At 23.3% G+C, this 27,134-nt stretch overlaps 4 protein-coding genes and 1 long non-coding RNA gene across 13 annotated transcripts; 2 read left to right on the plus strand and 3 right to left on the minus strand.

The window, feature by feature from the left end:
• Positions 1 to 54: 54 nt before the first annotated feature.
• LOC126924106 (DNA-directed RNA polymerase, mitochondrial) lies at positions 55 to 9,791 on the minus strand. Of its 5 annotated transcripts, none has more exons than XM_050738248.1 (19): positions 8,547 to 8,846; positions 7,055 to 7,292; positions 6,354 to 6,470; positions 6,068 to 6,270; positions 5,522 to 5,685; positions 4,662 to 5,014; positions 4,219 to 4,562; positions 3,795 to 4,064; positions 3,333 to 3,680; positions 2,985 to 3,155; positions 2,724 to 2,849; positions 2,421 to 2,621; positions 1,971 to 2,246; positions 1,548 to 1,793; positions 1,316 to 1,475; positions 962 to 1,202; positions 695 to 866; positions 402 to 493; positions 55 to 238 (listed from the first exon to the last, which is right to left on the minus strand). In XM_050738248.1, exons 2-19 carry the CDS (start codon positions 7,083 to 7,085, stop codon positions 118 to 120), a joined length of 3,636 nt encoding a protein of 1,211 aa, XP_050594205.1. In that variant the 5' UTR covers positions 7,086 to 7,292; positions 8,547 to 8,846; the 3' UTR covers positions 55 to 117. The 5 variants fall into 5 exon arrangements, 4 of the variants coding, with proteins under 4 accessions (XP_050594205.1, XP_050594216.1, XP_050594196.1 ...); XM_050738259.1 differs by lacking the exon at positions 8,547 to 8,846 and adding an exon at positions 8,007 to 8,340; XM_050738239.1 differs by lacking the exons at positions 7,055 to 7,292; positions 8,547 to 8,846 and adding an exon at positions 9,764 to 9,791.
• Positions 9,739 to 20,292, plus strand: LOC126924217 (centromere-associated protein E). Of its 3 annotated transcripts, none has more exons than XM_050738475.1 (10): positions 9,739 to 9,869; positions 11,720 to 11,830; positions 12,002 to 12,221; positions 12,489 to 12,788; positions 12,864 to 13,060; positions 13,311 to 13,466; positions 13,864 to 14,152; positions 14,252 to 14,380; positions 14,470 to 14,713; positions 19,997 to 20,292. In XM_050738475.1, the coding sequence occupies exons 2-10, from the start codon at positions 11,763 to 11,765 to the stop codon at positions 20,017 to 20,019; spliced, it is 1,626 nt and encodes a 541-aa protein (XP_050594432.1). In that variant the 5' UTR covers positions 9,739 to 9,869; positions 11,720 to 11,762; the 3' UTR covers positions 20,020 to 20,292. The 3 variants fall into 3 exon arrangements, with proteins under 3 accessions (XP_050594432.1, XP_050594440.1, XP_050594423.1); XM_050738483.1 differs by lacking the exon at positions 19,997 to 20,292 and adding an exon at positions 14,964 to 15,332; XM_050738466.1 differs by lacking the exon at positions 19,997 to 20,292 and having other exon boundaries at positions 14,470 to 14,875.
• LOC126924356 (UPF0047 protein YjbQ) lies at positions 16,681 to 21,574 on the minus strand. Of its 3 annotated transcripts, none has more exons than XM_050738760.1 (4): positions 21,428 to 21,574; positions 20,921 to 21,093; positions 20,026 to 20,162; positions 16,681 to 19,749 (listed from the first exon to the last, which is right to left on the minus strand). In XM_050738760.1, the coding sequence occupies exons 2-4, from the start codon at positions 21,078 to 21,080 to the stop codon at positions 19,534 to 19,536; spliced, it is 513 nt and encodes a 170-aa protein (XP_050594717.1). In that variant the 5' UTR covers positions 21,081 to 21,093; positions 21,428 to 21,574; the 3' UTR covers positions 16,681 to 19,533. The 3 variants fall into 3 exon arrangements, with proteins under 3 accessions (XP_050594717.1, XP_050594708.1, XP_050594699.1); XM_050738751.1 differs by having other exon boundaries at positions 21,383 to 21,538; XM_050738742.1 differs by having other exon boundaries at positions 20,921 to 21,296; positions 21,383 to 21,538.
• Positions 21,292 to 23,298, plus strand: LOC126924392 (uncharacterized). Its single transcript, XR_007713498.1, has 2 exons — positions 21,292 to 21,413; positions 21,503 to 23,298. It is a non-coding gene; the product is annotated as an uncharacterized LOC126924392 (long non-coding RNA).
• Positions 23,274 to 27,117, minus strand: LOC126924235 (geranylgeranyl transferase type-2 subunit alpha). The gene is made up of 7 exons (XM_050738496.1): positions 26,703 to 27,117; positions 26,366 to 26,476; positions 26,085 to 26,203; positions 25,559 to 25,746; positions 25,282 to 25,473; positions 24,609 to 25,184; positions 23,274 to 23,826 (listed from the first exon to the last, which is right to left on the minus strand). Exons 1-7 carry the CDS (start codon positions 26,703 to 26,705, stop codon positions 23,384 to 23,386), a joined length of 1,632 nt encoding a protein of 543 aa, XP_050594453.1. The 5' UTR covers positions 26,706 to 27,117; the 3' UTR covers positions 23,274 to 23,383.
• Between the last annotated feature and the right edge of the window lie 17 nt (positions 27,118 to 27,134).

The raw sequence follows: 27,134 nt of genomic DNA on the forward strand, positions 1-27,134 counted from the left end.
TTAGGCGTAAATTACGAATTGAATATACATAAAATAAGGGATATAAAAACTACATTATATTTGAGTAATTTATTTTTATCATCAATTTACATAAAATGTTCTAAGACTCGTAAAAATTTAATTAAAAAAATATACAGACGACAAAACTTTATTAATATCAAAAGTACCTTTTGATGGTATGTTAGTTAAACATTTGTGTATTTCTTCAATGTCAGGCTTATTTTTACGCTTTAAATGTCTGAAATTATATTATACTCAAATTAAAATATACGTTTTATTAGATTGACATTATATGATATTTAAATATAATACTGTTAGTACATTAATTTACATTGTATTGCATTGTAAATTATGAATCTATATTTTTACTAGAAATATATATTTTTGTAAACATTACTTACTCATAACTTGGTAAATATCGTTTCACAAAAAATATAGCTAAATCTTCAAGGATGGGTTCAGAATGAAGAGCAACAAATTGTTCTCTGCATATCTATAAAAAATAATTATGTATCTATAAGAAAATATGAAAAATGCTTGAATATCCAATTTATATTGATTTTATATTTGTTTATAGTTTACTTACTTTATATTTTGTGGACTGTTGGAGTACTATTAGACTTATACTATGTATTATATTCAAAAACATTGAAATGTATGGATGGCGCAGTAAATTACTTAGTAGTTTACTTACTTTGTTCATAGCATCTACGGTACAAGGATGAGTCCAAAAACAATCATGTACTGAGACAAAAGTAATATTATTTTTATTACAATTTAGCCCAGTAAGCATCATGTGAGTGGAATCTAGAGAGTGTATAAAGTTTGGTGCAAATGCATTCCGTTGTTTTATCGTATCAGGTTTCCTATAAACATTTCCGAAAATTTTACTTTTGAACATTACACTATTAGATACTAAAAATAACTTGATGTATTTACAAAATTATATACTTGTACCAACCTAACACTAATATAGTCTTTTGAAGGTTTTTGTTTCATATAAGGTTGTACAATAGGAAGACCTAATGGGGTAATCCACTCCACATTTTCACAACAAATAGAAGAAATAATTTGAGCACATGCCGTGAACCAATCTTGAATTTCTCTTGCACTTTTAAACATTTGTCTTAAACTGTGAAATGTGCTTTCAGTTAAATATACACTAGCAGGCCAAATATGTTCCTTTGGAAAGTTTTCCATATCTACACAAAATATGAATATTAAAATAAATGTTCATCTCTTTTTGATTTGTAACAATATACCTTAAATCTTTTCTTTTTTGTCCAAATATTCTACACTGAAAAATGAAATTTACCTTTTAACTGTTTTATTATTTGAATTTTTGCACCATATTTTGTTACACCATATACTGTTGTCATCACAGTTTGCTTTATAACTTTTCTTTTTACATATCCTTCCAATATTTGTGCAATTTTTACATTATTTTTTGCATCAATTTGTCGTTGTGTTTCAATCTAAAATGTAACTGAATATTTTTCTTTCCGAAAATATTGCAACCTACAATTTTGTGTAATAAGTAAACTTACAATTGACAAAACTTCAGAATATACATCTTTTGGGGTATCAAATGGATGTAAATTAACACTTTCCGCACCAATTTTATCTTTACCAAGTGCTGCATAATGTTGAAGTCCATTACAACTGCCATCTTGATGTACTGGAAACGTAGATATATATTCTTCTACATTTGGTGCTTTTAATGCATTTGCTATTTCCATGCACCCAGCTAAAGTTTGCCATGGTTCCTCTGATTGTTTCCACCACATTTTACCCTTTACAATATAAATACCAGTTCTATTTAAAATTATTTTAAGTATCCTAATTTAAAAAAATTGTGTAGATTTCTTTAATATAAACATGTAATTATGAATTTCTTATATAGCCATTTCATCTTGTCCTTTAATATACTAAAATAAAAAACAATCCTTTTATTTGAAATAAAAACTTACTGTTAAAGGTTTAGTAGCACTGTCAAGTATATTATCCATATTCTGATTTGCATATTCAAGCCGTTCTTTAACAGAATCTGCTTTCTTGAAGTTAGTTAAATTAATAATATGTAATTTCAACCAATCTAATCCATTTGGACCTAAAGGTTTTCCCTTCCCAAATAAAAGTAAAGACCGGCCCAAATCAGATGATAAATGATTTAAATAAGGAGGTACTGGGTAAACTCTTCCTCTAAAATCCAAATTATGTGGGAGCCAAAATATTTTGTTCCTAAACTTTAAAAAAATAAAGATTTCATTATATAGAATGGTATAAATATATAAAATTTATTTAGTTATAAGAGTTATAAAGGAATTAAAAAATAGTCTAATATATACTTCATATCTAATTTAACAGTAATTTGCTTATTAATATAAAATTAATATATTTGAAAAGATAAAAAAACATACATGATTGGCGATGGATAACTTATAAAGAGTATCACACCATAACGAATACATATCATACTTCTTTTGATTATATTGAGCTATTGCTATTGCTGCTTTTTGTTTCTCTTCAACAGTAGAATTTTTATTTATTGGATTTGGTGGAGTTAGTGCAGAAACTGATTGAGGAACATTTAATTCTACAGAACCACCATCTTGAAAAATCTAATTAAGAAACACATACAAATGGAAATTATCTATAATAATTATAATTTGTATTCATTATCAATAAGAGTTATTAGACAATTATTCTAATATCAGAATTACCTTAATTACAATATCGAGTATAGCAGTATTAATTTTCCATGGAATAGAACTAAGCTGATTCAATGAATCAAATATAGGAAATAACTGTTCTGGTTTTGTATTTTCAAATTTATGCCATAAAACACTCTAAATAAAAATAAATAGTATACATTTCTTTTATACAGTATAATGTTGAAGATAATATATATATTGTTATATAATAATTAAGTATATATATATTTATATATATACTTAAAAAATAAATAAAAATTACAAGCTTACACAATCACTTGATATTCTTATAAAATCAGTTTTTGTTATAAGATATCCTCCTAAATATATTGAAACCCATGGACTTGGTGGACTACAAGAAGGTAAAAGAAGTGATTCAAATGTTAATGTTTCTAAATGTATCTCTCTATATAATTTTGATACCAGAGGATGTGGTTTAATCTGTAACATAAAAATAAATTTTATGTATTAAAAATATTTAAATAATATTTAATTTTTTCTCTAAAGCTCTCAGATATTAATGAGTTCAATAATCTTCGCAATAAAACTAGCTGAAAATATTGGGTACTATAAAACTTTGAATATTTCAATATTTAATTAATAATATTCCATACAAACCTGTTCTGATAAATAAGTTCCTTTGTTCCTAAACAATGTATAAAATGCAGGGATAGAATATTTTAAATCTTGTCCTTTTAGTATTTCAGGTTTAAGCATAATATCATTCAAGATAATATGATACATAAATTTGCCAATATTTATTATTACATCCTGAGGCCATTTTAAAGAGGTAAAATTTAAAAGTGTACCATATTTTGTTTCCTTATACTCAAAATATTCCCATACAGTACGATTATTCATATTATTTAAATGTGGCATTTTTTCAGGACATAAGTACCATTGAAGGTAATTTGAATAAATATTAGTTAATTTATCTAACACTCCAGTTTGTTTCTTTATTTCAATCTATAAATTAAGATTATAAAAATTAAGTGTATGTATATGAAAATTATAATGACAAAGTACACAAATATTTTATCAATAAATGTATAAATATAATTTATATAAATAGTTTCATACCTCATACTTCCTATAAATGTATTTTCCCAATGTAATGTATAATGATTTAAGAGGTGAACTAAAAGTTCCTGATCCTGCAGCTAATTGTCTAATTTCACGTAATATAGCATTTATGTAGTATTCTTTATCCAAAACTTCTAAAAATGGATACAAAACCATCAGAGTATTATGAGATTGACACTCCTTTTGTTTTAAGCACTTCAAATTCCTTTCAAAAGCTGCTAATGCTGCATCTTTCCAATAATTTTCTAGTTCCGTAATTTTTGTTCTCTGATATAAGATAAAGAAACCATTAGTACTATATCAAATCTTGAAAATTTATAAAAAGCATTTGTATCTATAAAAGCAAGTGTAATTTTTAAGTATAAAAATTAATATATATCTGAAATATTAGGCAATAGAATATTGCATAATAATATCTTACCAGATCAGTGCTTATATTTTCCTTGCATGGTTTAATACTTGGTATTTCTGTTTCAATTGCTAATTCAGATTGAAGCTGTGTTTCTAACAAATTTTTTAGTTCTTTTATTGTTAATAGTCCTTTTGCTGGACTTTCATAGTTACTTTCCATTGTAATTTCTTCTACAAGTTTACATCTATAGTTTCTATTTAATGTAGTGTATGCTGGTTCAAAGTCTGGCATTAATATCCTAATTGCCTTTAATATATTTTCTTGCTGATCAATTTTAAAGTACGACTTACTAAAGATATCATTGAAAGATATATTGTAATTCTTCATTTCAACATTTAATTTTTTGAGTAATTCTGCAAATGAAATAGATTATTATAGTATATTTTTCTTTATACATGCAAGTTCAATCATATTAAAAATTTATATGCAATAAAATATGTATATATAATTACCAATTAGTTTTTTATTTACAGTCTCATTTCCTAAAGCATCAAATATATATGCATAAGTTTGGGATGTTGGTGTTAAAGAATCATTTTTTATCATATCATATAACTCTAAAACTTTCCCTATTTTTCTTCTGGAAGCATAAGCTTCCAAAAGCATATTGTAAAGCTTAATAATTTCATTACATTCCAAATTATTTTTAACATATTTCCTATATTTCATTAAGGTTTGGTTTGCTCTGTATAACAATCCACAACTTAAATAAACTTGTATATGTGCTAATAAACTTTCAACATAATTTTTTGTTCCATATTTGTTTTCAGTTTTATGTATTTTCATCTTCTTTTGTGCATTATCTCTAAGAGAAACAGTTTTGTTAGTAAAAATTATTATTAATTAAAGTTTCAAAATAATACAATACTAATTATATGTGCAGAACAAAATTTAGTAAATAATAATAATAAATATTTTATAAAGTTACAATATTCAACAAAAGTTAAAGTAAGAATTAAAAGAGAAAAACATATCATGAAAATTTTATATTATTAAAAATTGCTTATATTTCTGCTCAAGGCAATTTCAATATGATCATTTTCAAAATAAAATGATAATTATAAAGCTTAGTACAGTAACAAAAATTAAATTTTATAATAAACCAAGAAAATCTCATATCATATTGTTTGTAATATGTTGTAATGTTTAGTAATGGCTTTAATAAGTAATAATCTACATGCTGCATGACTCTATACATGTATAAAATCACAAAGGAAAGTAATCTATTGATAAAAATAGAGCTATTAAATTGATGGTATAATATGAAAACAAATATTTCAAAATTACATAATTTCATTCTTATAATACATACATGCTTAACTCCAACACATTCTCCAACTTCTGATCTTCCTCCAATTTGGTCTTTTTAATAGAATGAAATGTAGAATCTTTTTGAGGCATATTATTCTTGATTTTGTCACCAATATTCAAATTATCTTTCATTTCATTTTTAGTAACTATATCTACATTATTTTCCTATTAATGAGTTATAAAATAAATAAATATATAACCTTGTTATGCTATAATACTTAAATAATGTAACATTATGTTTGAAGAATCTTTTAAAAATTCAATTTTCAACTATAGAATACTTTTAATTTAGAAAAACTGATTTCTAGTATATCACAATAATATTGTGCTTGACACTATGGATTAATATTTTTATTTACAGAAATGAACTATCATTTTTGAACTAAACTTTTTATAAAAATAACAACTTATTTTTTTATTGAGATCCAAACTTACATATATTTTAATTTCTAAATAATTATGTTTATTATTCTGTTTAATATTTTAATATTTAAAGTAAAGCAAATAATTTAAAAGAATCAATTAGGAATAAATTACTGTAACTTACAATATTTAAATAAGTTTCAGCATCACAAAAATCATGATAATTTTCATTCATATATCTTGAATCAAAGAGTTGATTAAGTATAACATCTTTATTTTCACATGAATTATCCTTAGTGATATCAGGATTATCAACAAGCATGGATAAATCAGATGCTGTTAACTTTTCTATTTCAGTCTTCTTAGTACTTGCTGTTTTATTTGTTACTATAATAAAAAGGTACAATATTGTGGAATAATTTATGTCAATATGTGAAACACATTTATGTAAATGTAATATCAAATTTTACCTGCTAATAACTCAGTATATTTTTTTGTTCTTTTCTTCATTTCTTTCTTTATGGGTGTATGACCCAATATATTTACTGTTGTTGTACCATAAATACGAATTTGCTGGTATTTGATAGCTATAAATAAAATGAATGTACATTACAGTTATAAGCTTGTAAACATGAATAATTAAAAAATATATGTGAATGGGAAACACCAAATTCATATCTAATATCTTATACATATAGTACATATGTACGTTAAACATTAAATGACATATATTTAAGATAATATTTATTTATTAATAAATAAATTTATTATGTCAAATACTTATTATAACAAATTTCTTATTTTTATACCTGTAATTTTTTAAAAATGGTTTTAATGGCTTATTTGTATATGACATTTTTTACTAGTTGTCACAATATACAATATACAATATACTGACAAAATTAAATTGTCAAATTCTAGGACTCTTTGTTTATTATATTATTCCTATATATATTATTTCCAATTATACATATATTTTCTTAGTCATATAATATTGCACTGTTAGAAACAGATAATTCCAATAAAAAATTATATTAGTTTCCCAACTAAGTTTTAAAATTACTTATCAAAATGACTTTTACTTCATTCATATTTACATTGCTTTGCATTATGAGTTAAATCCCCTAATACATTTACCTTTTACTTTGTATAAATAAAATTTTTTGTGTACCTTTATTATGAAACTTCATAACAAACGTCATGAATAGTATTTGATTTTACATTGATAATCTTTCTACAAATCGTTATTCATGCTACTACAAGATAATACATGCTGTTTGTTTTTAAGCATTTTATTTCCCAGTTTCAATTTTTGAAACTACTATATATTATATATTTGTGAAGAAAATCATCTCCAAATGATATGCAAATTTTCTTGAGCACTTTATAGCTTGTAATTCAGGCTTTGACTGTTACATTAAAGAACAAAAGAAAGTTTAATGGAAAATCAGTACACAAAACACTATATTTTTAGAAAATACAATTATTTTTGACAAAAATAGTTATAAATAGATATAATATATACACTACCATGTATAAGTACTTAAACACTTAATGTAGTATAATTAAAACATTGATATTCTTATTATATTTTCAATATTATGACAGAAGATTGTTTCTCTACTGTTAATTCTTTACTTCTTGCCATAAATGGGATCAAATGTTCTGCTAAATTGATATTGAAACAAAGAATATATCTGCGTCAATCAAGTTTCATATTCATTTTTAATAAACAGCTGACATTTTATAAAATCTATATAAACTTTTAGAGTGTGGTTGCAAATACATATTCCAATCATTTTAAGACCTCAACATTGAACGGGTATACTTAAAGTCATTTAACTTAGGTATTAATGCACAAGCAATTCTTAACCATCTTCAACTGATACATTTTTATTTATACTAATTATATCAACTATCGTTTTCATCCACATCTAATAAAGATGGTAGTCCAAGATAAGATCAGAAGCGAAAATTTTAAATAATAAAATATATTTTATATATTTATAATAATGTGAAAGTGTTCAAATACTTATGCATGATGGCGTTTGTTTATATAAGAGATGACTGTTATCAATATGATAAAAAATATTTAATGCAAAGTTATTATTAATGTAATATACCTATTGTACACAAGTATGAATTTTAAACTTTTTTTTGCCCGCCACCGTAAATATGTCATATCAAATAACAGCGCTCAAAGTGGCTATCTTAAAATCAACTTTCGCAGAAAACGATATGCTAATGATAAATTTATTATGTTAAGTAACAGATTAAAAATTTTTCTATATCTACCATAATAAAATTTCATAAAATGCTTAGGTCTAATAGAGACACAATCATGTGCGAAAAGCAGCGTGAGAGATTTTTCAGGTTAATTATGTTTATTATGTAAATATCATAGAAACGGGAAAATAATATAAATTACATAACGTTTTAATGATGAAATTACAATTGATAAATATTTTAAAATATTATACTATAGCTTGATCATGTAATAACTTAATAATCTCAAAAATTGAAACTTTAAATGACACAAACTCTAAAATATGTACATATAAAAATTACTTCAATCTCATTTTGTAGCCGGCAGGTAAAAAGTAATAAAATGTTTATATATATAAATTATTCATAAAACTGAATTATATACAATGTAAACATACATTTTGATATATTTCCGTGGTAAAAGTTACAGAAAGAGCATAGACGCATTGATCGCTGCATCATTATTACTTGCTTCGGTATGAAGAAAACACCATGTGGAGATATTCGTTCCGTAACGCGTGTTACTAAAAGTTTGTACATTTTTATACGATTACATAAAGTTAACCACTAACTATGTAATAATTAATCATCTCGCAGATAATGATAAATTTATATAAGAAAATTATCATTATTTACAACATAATATAACTCACGAAATGAAAAGTAGCATTTCACATTCACGAACAAAATGAACATGCTGTTAATAGATGGCATCTTGTAGAATGGAAATTCTTAAGATATACTCATTTCAGACAGGGAAAATTTCATATTTACTTGCTAATTAAATATGAATTGTTAATTTAGTTTTAATCTACAACACATCATATTGTTAAATTATATATATATATGTAGCAATATAAATTGTTTTATCGAATTTTAAATTATTAAAATGGGAAGTGTAAAATTAGAAAAAAGTTCTTTTTTGTAATATTTACAACTATTTCCATTCTGGTAAAGATAAATAAATAAATAATTTTTGCAATATGAATGGTGAATTTAAAATGTTTTGAGTCACGTGAAATAAATTTCTGAAGAATCAAGTTACAGCTTACTGAATTTCTAACAATATTATTTCATTTTTCTGTTATACTCATATGATATATTATGTTACAACATATTATTATACAAACATAAAATAAATGCATACTGGAAATTGTCAGAAATGTCAATTTTAAATTTCTAAAATTTTTAAATTTTATTCACAAAGTTGAAATAGCATTTTAAACATTATTACATATTAAAAAAGCTTTTCTATATATTTTTTCTCATATTCTAATAAAATAGCAAAGATTCTTTAACAATGCACTAGATAGAGTTAAAATACGAAATATGTATTGATAGGTTGATATAAGTTATAAGAGCTTTCTACTTAGCATCTTCTTTATTTATTGATATTATAAATTTATAAAATGAAATTTTATATGTTATGAAAATATTTTATTTTTAAATGTTCAAGTCATAAAATGCAATTGCATTAAAATTTAGTATACATATACATATTTATTATTAGTATTAAAAATTGCATCTTGCTAAGTACCAAAAACGACCGCTATATGTCACTACTAAATAGCATATACCTTGAGTTCAGTTTTTTAAAAATCCAAATGTGACTTACCTAATGATACCATAATCACTTGCTCGCTGATCGAATGAGAAACAGTACGTTCTTCTTTACACATTGATTGTTATACACAAAGGATTAGAGTACAAATATTACTTATGTAAGTAAATATTCAGATTGTCTTTCTGTAGTTTATTATATTATATTTTATGTTTATTAATAACATATATTTATTTCCTATCTTTTAGTAATTACAAATTTTGTATTATTTATTTAACGAACATATTTTTGTACTTCACTTAATTTATGCCCCTTTTCGCTAAATATTATAAAAAAATACTTCCTTTTAAATAAATGTTAATATACATTTGTAAAAGTTGTTTTCATATTTTGTTAAGTTGTTTTGTAAGTTGTCATATTTTGTTAAAATTACTACTTCAACAAGTTTGTTGTGAAAGTTCAACATTTTCTTTAGTATTTTTTATGATTAAAAACAAGTACATTTCTTTTATTATTTATTGCTGTATTAGTAAAATAATACATGACTGAAATATATATAAAGATGACGGCTTCATTAGTGTACATTGAACTATTTTCATTTTGAATCATTAGATCTTAATTTCTGTTTTAAAATGGTGGTCAGTGTATACTAATTATAATCATGACTTAAAATGGTATGCTGGAAATTAGTTTGAAATTAATCATTATCATTACTTTCAATCATACTTCCAATCTTATAAATGGTAAATTACTTATATAATTGAAGTAAATAATATTACAAAATAAGTACAGTATTATAAAAATTATAATATAAATTTTCTTATATATAAAAATAAATATAAATACATTTGTATAAATTACAGATACTTTCTTTATGCAATATTTAATATCATTTTGAAACTACTATAATATAAATATTTTATAAGATGTAATTCGATAGAAATAGAAAAATGAATTGTTTCGAAAACAATAAGAAAGTGAAATATATTAGGAAAACGATATAAAACGGAATATTTTATTGTGTTATGATTGTATCAAAATAAAATTATATTAATAGTAAGAACATATTTCATTATTTAAATAAAAATATAATTACGATTCTCATGACGGATAAAGTAGGTAGTAATTTATTAGAAAACATTTAATAAACTGTATTATGTTTATATATTAAATAATATATATTATACCTAAGATCTTTATTATAATATTTACAAGTATACTACTACAAAAGTTAAATTTTGTTACACTAGGAACAGATGGTTTTACGTGAACCATATGGCTCCATCAAACGGCACTTGATGTGCATCTGTAGATCTATAAATAGCTAAAATTTGAACTCTTTGTAACATGCAGTAAAGAAAAGTATATTCGCCTGAAAACTACAAAATATGAAGTTAAGATTATCATATATGTTATTTAGTTATACAAAATATTATGATGAAAAGTATATAATGTAAAAAAAAAACACAAATGTTTATATATTTGAATTTCTTCTTTCTTTCCTTATTCACACTATTGTGTGTATATGCATACATATATATGTATGCACACGCGCTCACATATATATACATATACACGCGCTCGTATATCATACACATATTAATTTAAATACGCATAATTTGAATTATTTATATGATTAAATGTATTTAAAACTATACATTAAAGAGAATTATTTCTGATAGTTATTATTCAAACACAATGATTTTATTCATTAACTATAAAAGCTTTTATTATTGTGATAATTTATTAACAAGGATGGTTTACTTTATCCATCAAAGAGTCATCAGTAATGACCTCTTAACGTCTTATCTCAATAACAGCACATTCAATTAATTGATCAAAGGAAGTATTTCAGTTACATAGCATATAGCTTTTGTAGCTATAGCAATGACATAATTCTCAAATTATTTAAAAAACGTAAGAAAACAATAAAAAGAAAATAATTAAAAATATTAAAGGAAGATATACACACTCAGTATCATGGAATAAAATTAATATTTTTTATTTCAGACAATTCTTTTAAACCCAAGACATTAATTAATAATAATTGAAAATGAAATATATGTTAATACTATTTCTGCAGTTACTTTGTATAGATCTGAATAGTGCTAGAGAAATTACGTAAGTTCTTTCATTATTCAATTAATATAATTAAAATAGTTATTTTATATATGAATTTTATATTAACAACAGTTACATAAAAATGAAAAGTCAAATATCATCTTGTTATCCATCATGTATTTTTATTAAGCTTCTGTTATTACAATATAGTTACTGTAATATAATTTTTAGACATGAAGATATTAAAGATGCAATGTTAAGTTTAGTACACATGATGCGAGAAAATACTGAAAAATTAGAAAGGCATGAAGCACGAGAACGTCAGTTGGGAGAACAATTGAAAAAAGCAATTACAGTATTGACAAAACGTATGTCAACTATTGACTCCTTAAAATTACAATTGACAAAACTTGATGAAAAAGTAATGGGAATAGAACAGTTAATCTCTCAGGTATTTGATAATTAACAAAGTAGTTCTAAGTAACCAATACTAGAGAAAAACTACTTTAAATTTGTGTATATTTATCATATTAACTTTTGAAAAAGTTTATAATGTGCAACTTTTTTAAAAACTCACATTTTTACAGCAAAACTTTATATATTTTTGCAATAATACATACATGTATTATTGTATATAATGTACATGTAATATGTATATAATATAATATGTTATAATATAATATTGCACTAAAGAAAAATTTGTTTCTATTTCATTTAGAGAGATGAACGAGAAAGAATACAAATGCAAAAGACTGTTGATAGTTTAGAAGATTTAGAAAGTCGTTTAGAGGGATGGCTTACAGATATTGAAAATAAAGTATCAGAAGTAAATAATAGACCAGATACTACATTACCTCCACTAGATAATCATGCTCATATTATTTCAAAATTAAATAATACAGAATTATTGTTAATGGAGAGAATTTCAAAAACAGAGTTGCTTTTAAAATCTGAAGCAATAAAATTAAAAGAAGCCACAGATGTTCAATCAGGAACAACACAAGCATTGTTGACTGAGGTAAATAGCATGTTTAAATTTTCATTTAAAATTATTATTAAAATCACATTATTATTAAAATCACATGTCCTGTAGATCCAAGATATTGGCACAAGGCTTAGTGATCTTGAAGTTTCACTGGAAAAAATTAAAGAACAATCACAAAATATAAAAAAGAAATTACAAGAACCACAATTTGATGCCATCTCAAATATTGATAATTATACAAGAATGCTACCTTCTATAAAGAAACATTTAGATGACACTTCTGATCAAATTAAGGAATTACCGCAGTACGTATCACTACTCTTGTCAACAATATGTTGTTATGAAACATAAACAAAATTTTTTTTAAACATTGAATATACAAACTAAAAGGTTTGTCAGTGCACTAAGTCCATTTGCATTTGTATTAATATAATTTTATTTTCAATTTTTATGAATAATTATGAATTAATCATAATTGTAAATCAATATTATGTATAATTTGATTTAAAATTTTTCTTTGGAAATAAGAATTAATAAATATTAAATTTTATTTAGGATTACTGAAATGCAAACTCTACATAATGAAACTCAAACACTTTTGCAAGAAGCTAAGCATACATTAAAAGATATTGTTACTAAAGGACTTAATAACATTGAAAATAAATTAACAGAAAATAAAGATGAAACAAAAGATAATATAGGAGCACTTAGGTATTGTTATGTAATAACATACTTCTGACACATTTTAGTTCAATTATTTTAAAATTGTAATTTATTTATGACATTCCCCAAATATAATTTATATTATTACCTTGCTTATTCTTTTTACTTGTGTCAACATCACTATGTGTCAACATAAAATAACTTTTTATACACATAATAATTTCCTTAATCTTATATTTTCAAAATGTTTGTATTTATAATCGTATTCTTTAAATTGAATACTATAAGCATTATTAACAGTTATGTTCCTTTGAATAAAAAAATAAAATTACTATGTATTTTGCGCAAGAATATCATAAATAAATTACTAATTAGTTAATATTATCTTTCTAAATATAACAATTCAATAATAATAAAATCTTATTGAGTATTTCGGAGGTTTTAGAATGGACTTGGCAAATAATGCTGAACATGTAAATCAAGAATTAAATGATCTTGAAAAAGGGCAATCTGTAATAGTATCAATGGCTGATCATGTCCTAGATACTAAAAGAAGAGTTGAATATGGTGTGCATCAAATTCTTCTAGAGGTAGGAGATTTAGTGAAAGCACAAGGTACAAATATTAATAATACTCTAAATCAAAGATTTGATGGCATATCAAATGATATTATGGACAATCAAAATGGAGCTTTAGCAAATTTAACTACAAAGATGGAACAAGAAATGAATCAGGTAATGATCAAAAATATATTTTTGTAAAAGACTATTATTGAACATTAAATATATTATATTTATTAAATTTATTTGTATTAAATTTTTTTTTAATAAAAGGTGTGGCGACAAATAAATGTCATGTATCAACAAATGACAGAAAGTGCAAAAGCATTAGACAAATTACATAAGCAAAATGAAAAATACGTTAATGGTACAACTTCTACCATGGGTGGAATGGAAACTAAAGTAAGAATTGATATTGAATAAAAAAATGCTTAACATATTAGATACAATGCTTAACATATTTAGATACTTATATGCGTGTATTCTTACAGGTAAGCGAAATAACAAAACGCATGACCGAAGTTGATGATAATTTAAATTATCTATTAGGAAGACTCTCATTGGTGACACAAGAATTTAATCAAATTAAAACAGGATTAGGTAATGCACTTGATAATATTAAAGCATCATTTAAAGAAGTTCAAGATAAAGCAAATGATTTAAGACATCCAGGACCACACCCAATACCTGAAAATTACAAAGAATTTAATGAATTTGATAACAATAAACCGGATGGTAAGCTTTTACCACATACTGACAAACACATTTTTAGTCCTCAAATTAATTAAACTTCATATTTTTAAAACTGTAATGTATAACTTTAAGAATTAGACTATTTTATTTTTGTGCTAAATGTAATATGAAAATTTCTTAACACATTTCATCCATTTAATTTAATTTTTATTGGATTTTTTACGAACTAATTTAGAAATGTTCTCTCTCTAAAGTTTAATAATTTTTATTTGAACTGAAATATTTGTTTTAGTTGTGAAAATAAAATAAAACAATATCAATTTTATATCGAGGATATTTTCATCGTTAATGGCACATATCAAGTTATGTTCAGGATTTGTTTTCTACATCATTAATATATGTATTAACATTCATGGTAATAATGTGTATCATCATCATATGCTATATAAGTGTTTAAAAATGTATCATTTTAACTTCTGTTTAATGATAATGAACATATAATTTAAAAATATAAATACAAATGATCTTTATCATTACATTTCAACTATGAGCATTGTAATTTTTAAATATCATGATATGTATAACTCAAACTGTTTTTAATATATTGTTATAAATAATTATTATATAAATAAAATACAAATAATAATTAAGATTTACAATATATTAGAGTCATTAAAATATAAGAAGCCTGGATCAATATATTTTTATACTGCCATATTTTATAATTATAAGAAGTTTAATCAAAAATAAAAATATGAAAGTATGTAACATAATAAAATTGTAAATATATATAGTATTATGCATAATAAAATATTAATATATACTTCCGTACAAATTCCCAAGGTACAGTTTCATACATCTTTACCAAAGAAATTTTTCTACTTTAAGAACAAAAAAATTTTCTACTTTAAGAGCAGAAAAATTTCTTCACTTTAAATATTATTTGTACCTTTTATTATTAAATTTTCTAAAAGTGTAGATTATATTGTAACTTTATTATTGATTAAGAAATTATTTAAGGAAAATACAATGAAAATAAAATAAATTTGCATGCAAAATATAAATGAAAAATATAAAAAATAAAAGTAAATATAAAATGAGTAAATGATTTTTTCTTCTATTACATGTATTACAATACATTTATCAATATGAGTAATTCATATTTACTATTCCAAATTTTAAATTTTTTATAGAATGCTATAATTTTATTATATGTAACATACACATAGGCATCCGCAGATATCTACATATCTACATACTTTTATTTAATTATTTAATTTTATAAATCGTTTGTCACAATTTGCGTTGAAAACAATTTTTAAATTTATATTTTAAATACCACTCCTTAAATAAATATGATTAAATATTATGCAAACAAATTAACCCTTTCACAAAAACAATATAAATTAGCATTTTATGAAAAAGACATGTACATTGTCATAAAACAGATTTAAAATAATACTAAAACTATGCTTGTGAGAGATACTAAATAGCAGAGAATTATTTGTGATTACTATATGTGATATATATATAATTGTATAATGCATATCACTAATCCCATTATATTGTTATCTTTTTACTATAATCAAAATGTATTAATTGATCATATATATACAAGAAATGAATTCATTACTAATGATTGCTTTGTACATTATAATGAATTAATCTTTGTTACTTTTTATTTCTAACTGCATATAATGGAAAAATTAACATAATATATTATTTTTACAACAATAAGATTTCATATCATCATTCATCTATTTCATAATGGTATTTTGTACGAAAATTTTAATTGTAATTTTCACTTTTTATATTAAATACAATTTAGAAATATTAATAGTACGTATATTGAAACTTACTATGTTTTGAATATAATGTCATACAAATTGGTATTTTTATTTCTTTAATTCTTTGAGTAAACAACTTGGTATAAAAATGAGATGTAGTAAAATTCAACTTTGTAAAATTATATTTTTTTCTTTTATATTATAATGAAACTTTTTTCAAGCTGCATAAGAAGTCATTGTATTTATTTTATATAAACAATTTTATATATTACTACATTTTAGGGATATTATACAATTATCATATTTGCATTTAAACTTCATTACATTCGCTCATAATATGGTGTTCTCACTATACCCTTCACTTAAAAATATAATTTTATATGTACATTTAATAACATTAAATTTAATGTATAATAGTATTTATTATATACTGTATAATCCTAATGTATTAGTTTTCTATAATTTGTTATTATAGGTCCACTATATCCAGCTAAATAAAAACTAATATTTTATATATCTAGAAAATTTTATAAATATTGAATAACTTAAATATTTAAAAAACTGTGATTATATCGAATGTTGTTTATCTCATAATCAAGGCATAAAAACATCTGATTTTCAATTAAATATGCAAATACAATTTTTTATTTTTCCAAATATTAAGTTTAAATTTTGATGCTAATTATGCTATTATAATAATATTATAAATACTAAACCTTTTTAATTACCTTGTAAACAAATCACAAAACAGTTTGAAAAAATGTAAATGTATGAAATATTTACACAAAATTATATTAACACTTTTTGTTAACACTTTCATTAAATCATCCACTATATAACATTACACTGCAAAATATAGACACAATCAAAAATTATTTATTAGTAAACTAAAGATTTATTATAAGTATTTTTTTATATAGATAGGAAAATAACAAACAAATCTTAGAACACAAATTTGCAAATCATACACACAATTATATCATGTCAATGTTTCTAACATTTTCTTTCGTAACAATATAAAACAACTTTTCTTAGAAAATGGGAAATCATACTAACTTAATATATTGCACGTATAAATGGAAAGTAATATTTTATAAATGCTGCTTATAATTGCTTAGTAAAAGTTTAACTTCAGTTATATAGTTATTAATTTTTTTTATAAGACATGTGATGAATATACAGCTTAAACTTTTTATTTTTAAAATTGAAACTGATTTGAAAATTTATAAATTTGTCAAATTTGTAGATTTGTTACAATAACAACGATTATGAGATAATCACTATACATGTGTTTTACGCAATATTAAAAATTTGGATATGTGCCAACTGAAAACAAATATACATACTTTAAAACAAATATATATGCACTTCTTTAATTATAGTTTAAGCAATGATTGCTATTTTGCCAGAAAAAATAAAAGTTTATCAGAAAATTAAATGATTATCTTCAAATGTTAAGATGAGATTAATTATATTTATATATATTAATATATTATAAAATATATATATAGTATATTATTGTTTACAGTAATTATCTTGCAGATATAATAATTTTCAATCATTTAATTTATGAAATGAACTTGGTAGGTGAATCGATTAATAGCAAATTACTATAAATCTTACATATTTAATAATTTGGATTGTTGAGCATATTAAAAAAATTAGAATTGAATTCACAGATGAATTTCAAATCTTTAATGTTATATGATGAAGTGTACCAACTTGTTCCATATATTTCTTTATGAGAAAAAAATGTATAACTTGCTAAAAATTTATCATAATTTTTGATAGTTTTATATTTTTGAGCTGTTAATATTTAAGCTATATGAATTGCATTGGATACTTCACATTAAAGCATATTCATTAATCATAATGGACGACCATTTATACTATATATGAGAAAGATTAACAACTAACATCGACTGCTTGCTTTACAATACATTAGATACATTAACAAGCTCCCATGATAAGCTTTGGTTATTTTAGTAACATTGTAAGTAATTTTTATTACAACTCTTTGCAGTGCTACATTTCTAGATGACATTTTATGTTTTAATTAGATTAATTAAGTTTCTAGAATATTTTTATCAGTAAATACCTAACAATGTAGTAAGTCTAAATCATTATTTGCATAGTTTGATGATTCTCTTAACTGTCTACTTTCATACTGACTTGTTGCCCACATGTTGTTACTATTAATATAACTTATGTGGATATCTCTAGCAGAAATATATTAGCACAGCAAAGAAGTGTTGATTGTAACCTATATACACCCCCAAATGCATTGGAAACGTCATTAAAAATGCCTACAATATGATAAGCAGTGAGTTAGAAACTTATAACATATTGCACATACTCAAGCTGAGATTTTCTTACATATTATAAAAAGTGATGTAAGGTCTCAGCTGAGCAATTATTAATGCCATTTTCTTTATTAATCTTTTTTTTTTACAAAAGAATTATTTAAATAAAGTTATGTAATTAAATTCGGAGTATTGGACGCATTATATCGGAATGCATTACATTAATTTTCTAAGAGCGATGAAGAGTGCAGGATACTTGTAATTCGTTTATATTTATTTCTGAATGCATATAATATACAATTGCCTTGGCAGTTTATAAGTACTGAACAACATTATATATTCAATGAACCACATTTTTGGATAGTTACTGTTAACTCAGTTTAAAAAGAAATGTCTCTATGTAACCTAAATAAAATCATAAAATGTACATTTACTAAATGTTTATGTACTTATTCAAATATAAGTAATAAATATATTATATTTATATGTATAAAAAAATACAAGATATATGAGATAAGCATAAGAATATTAATAAATATTGTCAATTAATTTTATGATTTTACAAGTTATGCCATTATAAAAAATGCTGGAAATTTGTGATAATGAGTGGATATAAGAAAATGTAATATTTATATATTTTTGAAGTATCCATACACTCTTTTCTAAATTATACTCTTAGAATTTGTCTAAGGTTAAGCAGCTGCTAGCTTGAATCACTGGATGTAGATATGCGCAGCTGACGTTTGCTACGCCTTTGGGGGTGTGAGTGGTCCTAGCTGCTAGTAGAAGCAATAGGACTAACAGGGCTCAAAGGACTACGTGCAGGATCCCTGAGACAACCCGTCAATGTAATAGCTACTTTGCGACTTCCAGCATCATTACGATGTTCACACAACCAAATTCCTTGCCACGTACCCAAAGTCAATTTGCCATCAGTAATTGGAATACTCAATGAAGAGCCCAGAAAACATGCCTTTACATGCGCTGGCTATAAATAATACAATTATATCTATGTATAAATTTATAAGTCTATTTTTATAAAGTTACTATATTTATAATTAAAAAGAAAAAAGCTGAACTTTCGTTTTAAAATGATTTGCTATTAAAAAAATATAATTATCAGCATATTGTTTTCTCTTATATTTAATTGCATTATTTTATTAATATAATATTTATAAACTACAACAAAAACTCAGAGATCTATATATATAATGCACAGCATAATTTAATTTCAGGAATAATAAGAGATATTTCATAAACTTACCATATCATCTGGTCCTTCACAACTGTGTCTATAGGCCAAACCTTCAGGAACTATTTTATTAAGCATCATTTCTACATCATCTCTAACATCTGGATCCCAATTTTCATTTAGTGCTAAACTTGCTGATGTGTGAAGAACTAAAAAATAATGGAAACTATTTATGTTATAGGAAAATATCTTTATAATACTTGTATTAATTCTATGAACATTTTATTACTTCGTCTGGTTAATATAATTAGTTTACTTAATACATTACCTATAAATATATCATTTTTATTTCCACAATAATAATAATATAGAATTTTCAACAAAATGTTATTGTTTTAACAATTTGTTAAAATGTAGCAAAATGTATACATTTTCTAATTTTACCACGGTAATTAATAGTATCTAATATTAACATACTTTCCTACATTTTTTTTTATCTTATCAAGTTTATATGTATCATTAAAGGTTATCAGTAATAAGAAAGAATATTTCGTATTCTTCTTTTTAATAGATTTTAGTATATTTTTTAATTTTCTCTTGGATTGTAATCCAAATTACAAATAAATATATTTGCAAATAAATGTTTATTGCTTTGTATTTACATACATAAACATTATATATATATATATATATATATATATATATATATATAAAATATAGTATTATATATATACTATTATTATGTTATATTAGTATACATGTGGATATGTATATTAGTAAATATGTATACATATACTACGCAATATAAATATTATTTTCCAGAGAAATGAAATACATTAAAATTGAACTTTTACTTGACAAAAAATATAAAATTTATCAATGCTTTGTCTAAAAAATTTTAATAGCTTTCTTCTGTACTATAATGTTATGTACTATAAATTACTTTTTATTAGAGAAACTCACTTACTTTGTATATGACAAAGTCCGACTGAAAATTCACAGAGTTCAGGAATTCTTCTTAAGATTTCCTCGGTAACGTGATGGATACCTCGACGCTGTGGTCTTAGGTTAATCTTTGTTTGAAACCAAGCAGAGCCGATTTGAATTCTTCTATTTGACGAGGCCATGATATGATATACGCTGTAGAGATTACACACTTAACTAGACTCGGAATAAAAATTTTTTCGCAAATCGAAGATACGGTAAAATCTATTTCAAGCGAAAAATCACAAGAATACAGTCCACTCCATTGAATATAGTATGCGTCTAGTATCTTCGCCGCTTGCCGGCTACAAGATGTATGGATTTACCCACATCTTTTAAAGATTGTCTAATTGCATCTGCTATATTTCGTATTCATAAAAAGGTTATGAGAAATAATGATTCAATGTGCACATACGATCACGTTTACATACATACATACGCTCACCTTCACCTACACGGAATATCATAAGTATCAGGTACGCATACTAACAGCGAAAAAACAAGATGATAAAATTATTTCGAAATAATTCATCGTATCCCTAAAAGATTCGAAATCTTTTAACAGAAAGTCCGCTCGGTAGAATTTTAACAGTGATAAGCCATATTGTTTGCCATATCAAGTGCCAGAGAATAAATAAATCGAATGGTAATCTAAACAATAATGTAAGTTGCGTTCAGTAATGGTACGTTTTCTACTAGAACCATTGTATTTCTTATTGATTGGTTCTGATATAAGCGGCAAATTAAAAATTATAGATGCCGAATAAAGAGAGAAAGAGTTATACATATATAATAGCAATAACAATTCTGTGCATTCAGGAGTAACAATTTTTAATATTATAAAGTTATCATTAATTTAATCTTCCTTATACGTATATACATATGTATAATCGTATAAATAATTATTCATAATCAGAGCTATCAATATAATTGTTATTGACATTGTCTTACGTTTTATTGCTTATATAGTACCTTATAGAAACGCTTATGTTATGTATTATATTATATTATGTTATGTCGTATATTATATTAAATAAAATAGAAAATTAAATACTATAAATGTATCAGATGAAAAGAAAGATACAGTAATTATTCATTTGAAACAATATAGGAAAAATTATAGATTTATTTGCTTAATTTCATGTAAACGAATCGAATAGTTCTTCTAAAAATATATTATTTTATTGTATCAAACCTCAATGAAAGTAAAAATATGTAATTTAATAGATTTGTTTCATTAGGTAATACATTTCTGATTTTACTAAATTTATTATTACGCGCGGAAAAAACCGCTTGTCCTTATAAAAGTAAGTTCCATTAAGCAACATTCATGAGCACCATATTATATATATTTGTATTTTATGAACAAGTACTAGCACATAATATTTTCTAAAATTAATTTCAGAATAAAAGCAAATCGGAAGTAGTATATAAATTCAATATTTTCAAAACTTCCAAAACTTTTGAAAATATAAACTTCACAGAATCTAAATTGTATTCCTCAATTTTAAATTATTGGATAAAATAATAATTTTTAATCATTCTTTAATTTCATTATAAAGTTCATTTCATTTTATATAAGTAAATACTTGTCTTTCAAAACAGATTAATTATTCAATAATAACTACAATGTATTATTCAAACTTAAGAATTGTTTTAATATGTATGTAATATACACATAAAAAATCTTTTGTATAGGGTTACTATTGTTTACAAAGCAAGTCAGAATATTATCTTTCATCTATTATTTGTATCAATTTCATAAGTTACAATAAATATAAAAAAATCAGAATGTCCTGCAAATCACTTTATTGTTTGTGAACAATGTGGATAGTCTTAAGTCTCAGGGTATACAAAAACTTTACATAAAGGAGTTTGTAATTTTATTTATTTATTTTTTAATTACATTAACTTTTTGACAATGTAAGATAAATTAAATTTGGGAAATGAGAGGCAGATAATAATTAAGAAAACATTAAAAATAGTTTAAATTTAATTAAAACAGAGAATGTATATATTATTTATGAAACTATATATTGATTCAAAATACAAATTTGTATATTTAAAGAATTTATAATAAGAACATTACATAGTTTCATTAAGGAAATAAGCTTCCTTTTGTTATCTTAATTACCTTTTTATGCAATGTAGAATTCAGATATTTCTGATTTTTTAAAATTCTGAACAGTAATGAAAGTCATATATTCTATATATTACTGTATTTATTGAATATTGTATTGAATAAAAATATATAATATACAGTAAGTTATTTAAATTTATAAACTAATTATACAAATTTATAAGAGAAGGTATAATATAATACAAAAAAAAAATAATAATAATAATAAATAAGTATTTTTATTCTTCCCATATAACCAGACTTTAAATTTTTATTTATATACCTATGTTGGACAATATCTTGTTATCAATATGTGTATTATGAAAATCACTCTACATATAGTTGTAAATCTGGATTGATTTGTATAATACTATTTTCTAATTCTCTAACATTACAGATTGGATTTTCTCTTAAATCAAGTAACTTTAATTTATGTTTTGTTAGTAATTGTAATATTTCTTCTAAATTATTTAATTTATTATTTCTTAATGATAAAACTTCAAGATTCTGTAACATAGGAAACTCTTTTAAATTCTCCATTTGATTGCTTGAAAGTGACAATTTTCTACAACTTTGGAGTAAAGATAATTGATTTAAGGAATGTGATAAATAATTTGCACTAAGATTTATTTGCTCAAAAAAACTGAGATATTCGTTATTGCCGAGTGTGGTTAAATTTAATCCAGAAAGATCAATTTCTATTTCTGTTTCTTGATCTTCTTCTATATTCCATAATTCAGATATTTTGTATTCAATTATGTATTTGCTCTCTGAAAAAAAATTCATTGTTTAATTTCTAAATTGAAATAACAAATAATTAATTATTATAATTTAATCAAAATTATATTTTAACATGATTTTATATATTTTTCTAACAATTAATTCTATATCTAATTTTATAGTATTTATAAAAGTCACTAATTTTAGAATCAATTCTCCAATAAGGACAATCAATTTTATCAAACTTAAATTCTACAAATTAAAGCAATATTAGCAACTGTGACATTTATATAAAATTTTTCAATTTTTTTAAATTTATATATTCAGCAATAATATAAACTTACTTAACCTTAAATAATCTAGAAATAAGTTCTGCAGAGTGTTTCAACCTTAACCAGACCCCTAAATATCTTCTTTATCTTTGTATAATTGCAACTTGTGCTGCTATCATATCAGACACAACTTCTTCTTTTACAAAGTGCATCACTACTGATTAACGTCTGAGCACTTGTATTAAGACATACCCAAACATTGTCTTAGAATTTTATTTTATCAATATTCAATATCACTTTGAGACTATATGATAGATGATATATGTATAGAATAAATTTCTTGTCAAAAAATAAAAATGACTTTCAAAAAACTTGGTAAAAATTACCTTAAAATGAAATTTCTTTTCTACAATATTTCTTTTTTGGAACCATCATATTATATCTTAAATATTTTCTAGTATCATTAGAGTTAAAAGAAATATGTAGCTGTTTGTTTAAGGATGAAACATTTTTTATATATATCATTAAATTTTTATAATTTATTCGTTAAATATACTTACGTAAATCTTTATAATAATTAGACCGAAGAGAATCAATATTAACAAGAACATTCAAATTTGTTAAAATATTTTTATAAAACTGTATAAAATCGATTTTCCTCATTAGAAGAATACTGGTTAAATAACCCCACTTATTATTAGGTTCCATTTTTACAAGTTGTTTATAACTTGATAATTGTTCTAGTAATTGATCTTTATTAGAACAGGATTTATATTTCCTTTTTCTATATATCCATTTCTGTTTAACACAGAGTAAAGGATAAAGTATTCCTTCAATTCCTATCTGAACATTTTTTGCTTCATTTAACTGTTTTTTAAATTTTCCAAACCACAATTTCGAAATCTTTGTTTCATATAAAGATTTCCATTGAACGTTCTCATTTTCATTATTTATTTGTAGACATACTGACTCGGCTAGTATATTTTTATTAGCAAAAAGGATCACATTATTATCTTGTATTAAAGCTTGAGAAAGGATAGGAAGGCATTCATGGGTATCTAATAACCATCTTTGATAGAACCAAGCACTAGTATCACTAGGATCTGTGAATGTGGCATTCATGACCAAATCTAATTCTAAAAGGAAAATAGTAATTTTGTTATACATATTACAAAATAGTGTCAATTAATTTATTTTATTATTATTACTATTAATATTCCATAAAAGCATTACCTTGTTTCTTTTTTTCATCAATATTGTTTTGGTTAGAATCATGAAATATTTTTGATAACAATAAACTCCTGTAATGCCAGGAAGAATAATTAGAGAAATTATTTAGAATCTTTGAAGTAGCAAATTCAAATTCTTCTTCAGGAGAAATTCGTGCTTTTTGTACAACAAATTCCCTATAATTCCAACAATGAACTAAAATAGACCAAAAATAATATTTGTATATTTTACTACTTTGTAAATAATAAAAATAAAAAATTTAATAATATTAGTAACTTACAATTTCTGTCATCCAAATTTAAATACTTGGTGCATAACATTAGTTCCCTTTTCCAATCACAATTTACTAAATGATTCATAATCCATATTCGTTGATACCATACCCAATAAGATTTAGGATTTTGTTTTAAACAATCTTCAGTAAGTCTTAATTCACTTTGATAATACTCCTCCAAAAGATTTTCATCCCTGTTTACAGTTATATTACATGTTATATAATGTTCATTTTGATGTTAATTTTTACTCATAATTGTTAAATTTACAATTGAATAAATTTGCTGCTTATATAATATTTGAATTTAAATATATATATTTATTATTCTGTATTAGACAAATTTTTCTTCGTAAATCTTAAGTAATTAATATATATATATTTATAGTATCACTGTATTATGTATAATATGTTATACATAAAAAATTATATTAATAAAATATCAAATAAGATGTACTTATTATTTAATACTAAAGAATTCAAATAGCTATTAATTATTAAAAAAATATTAAAGTTATTGCTACCACATAATTACCAATCCTTATTTGTAAATGCCTCTCTACGAATATTCCATAAAGTATAAATATCTGGATTTTGCTTTACCATACGTTCAGTAACTGTCATTAATTCTTCATCATAAATCTTATCGTTTCTCTGTAATATATAACATTAAATAGTTACATTTTAATAAATTTAACTAAATTACTTTTTCTGTATTTTAATTTTTAATTTGGCTGCTTATTATTTAACTATATGAGATTATATAAACACAATTAGTACTATAATATATATTAAGTGATATATTTGTGAGATTACTTTCTTAAACACAATACTCATGCCAATTCTATAACGTGAAAGTTTTTCAGCTCTTTCCTTCTTCTTCAATGCTTCCTGTTCTGCAGTTGTTTGAACTTTTACTCTGCCATGCTGAAAATTTATTATTTTTTTTTATTGCAAATTTAACCATATCAAATGTGAAATATACAAAAAGTATATATAATGATCAAATAATGGAAATGTTACATCAAAAGAATTAAATTATTTTATTTCTTTATTTATAGTATATATCACCTCTGATAGTTATATTTAAGTACTAATAATTTATAGGGATAATAATAAAGTAAAAGTACAGTTAAATATTAATTTTAATTACCATGTTGAATATCTCTCCTAATCTTTTTTAATACATAGATATATTTGAAACTTTTACCTAACTTTGAGGTTAAGTTTGTTTGTACTGTTTTAATTATAAATACATAGATATGTAATATATATATTATATATATGTATCTTATTTATTAATTAATAACTATACTTCCGAAATTAATAGCAAAGTTATATTATAAAATCACAACTTCATTTTTTTTTCAAACATCTAGTTCAGCTACGAAGCTTTAGATATTAGTTGACAACTATTGACAAGCTATATAATATACGCGCGCACAAATGTACATGTGTGTCACCAAGTATCATTTATATTTGATGATGCTATTCGATTCAATATTTAACATTAAATTCTTGGTTTCTTTTATTCACAGACAATATGTAAATTACCGACTGTAATTTACATACTTTATTTAACTGT

Source organism: Bombus affinis, chromosome 2 (genome assembly GCF_024516045.1).
Source record: "Bombus affinis isolate iyBomAffi1 chromosome 2, iyBomAffi1.2, whole genome shotgun sequence".
Lineage (NCBI taxonomy): Eukaryota > Metazoa > Arthropoda > Insecta > Hymenoptera > Apidae > Bombus > Bombus affinis.

Coding starts and splice junctions, on each gene's coding strand:
- LOC126924356 (XM_050738760.1), bottom strand. CDS start 21,080: ATGGCCTCGTCAAATAGAAGAATTCAAATCGGCTCTGCTTGGTTTCAA. Junction 20,163..20,920: donor CGGACTTTGTCATATACAAA/GTAAGTGAGTTT, acceptor ATTATTTTTTAG/TTCTTCACACATCAGCAAGT. Junction 19,750..20,025: donor GTGAAGGACCAGATGATATG/GTAAGTTTATGA, acceptor TATTATTTATAG/CCAGCGCATGTAAAGGCATG.
- LOC126924235 (XM_050738496.1), bottom strand. Junction 26,204..26,365: donor TGAGTATTGTGTTTAAGAAA/GTAATCTCACAA, acceptor TATATATTACAG/AGAAACGATAAGATTTATGA. Junction 25,474..25,558: donor AAATTTGGATGACAGAAATT/GTAAGTTACTAA, acceptor GGTCTATTTTAG/TTCATTGTTGGAATTATAGG.
- LOC126924106 (XM_050738230.1), bottom strand. CDS start 8,688: ATGTACAAACTTTTAGTAACACGCGTTACGGAACGAATATCTCCACAT. Junction 1,203..1,315: donor AATAATAAAACAGTTAAAAG/GTAAATTTCATT, acceptor TATTTTGTGTAG/ATATGGAAAACTTTCCAAAG. Junction 239..401: donor CGATATTTACCAAGTTATGA/GTAAGTAATGTT, acceptor ATATAATTTCAG/ACATTTAAAGCGTAAAAATA.
- LOC126924217 (XM_050738466.1), top strand. CDS start 11,763: ATGAAATATATGTTAATACTATTTCTGCAGTTACTTTGTATAGATCTG. Junction 12,222..12,488: donor TAGAACAGTTAATCTCTCAG/GTATTTGATAAT, acceptor TATTTCATTTAG/AGAGATGAACGAGAAAGAAT. Junction 13,467..13,863: donor GATAATATAGGAGCACTTAG/GTATTGTTATGT, acceptor CGGAGGTTTTAG/AATGGACTTGGCAAATAATG.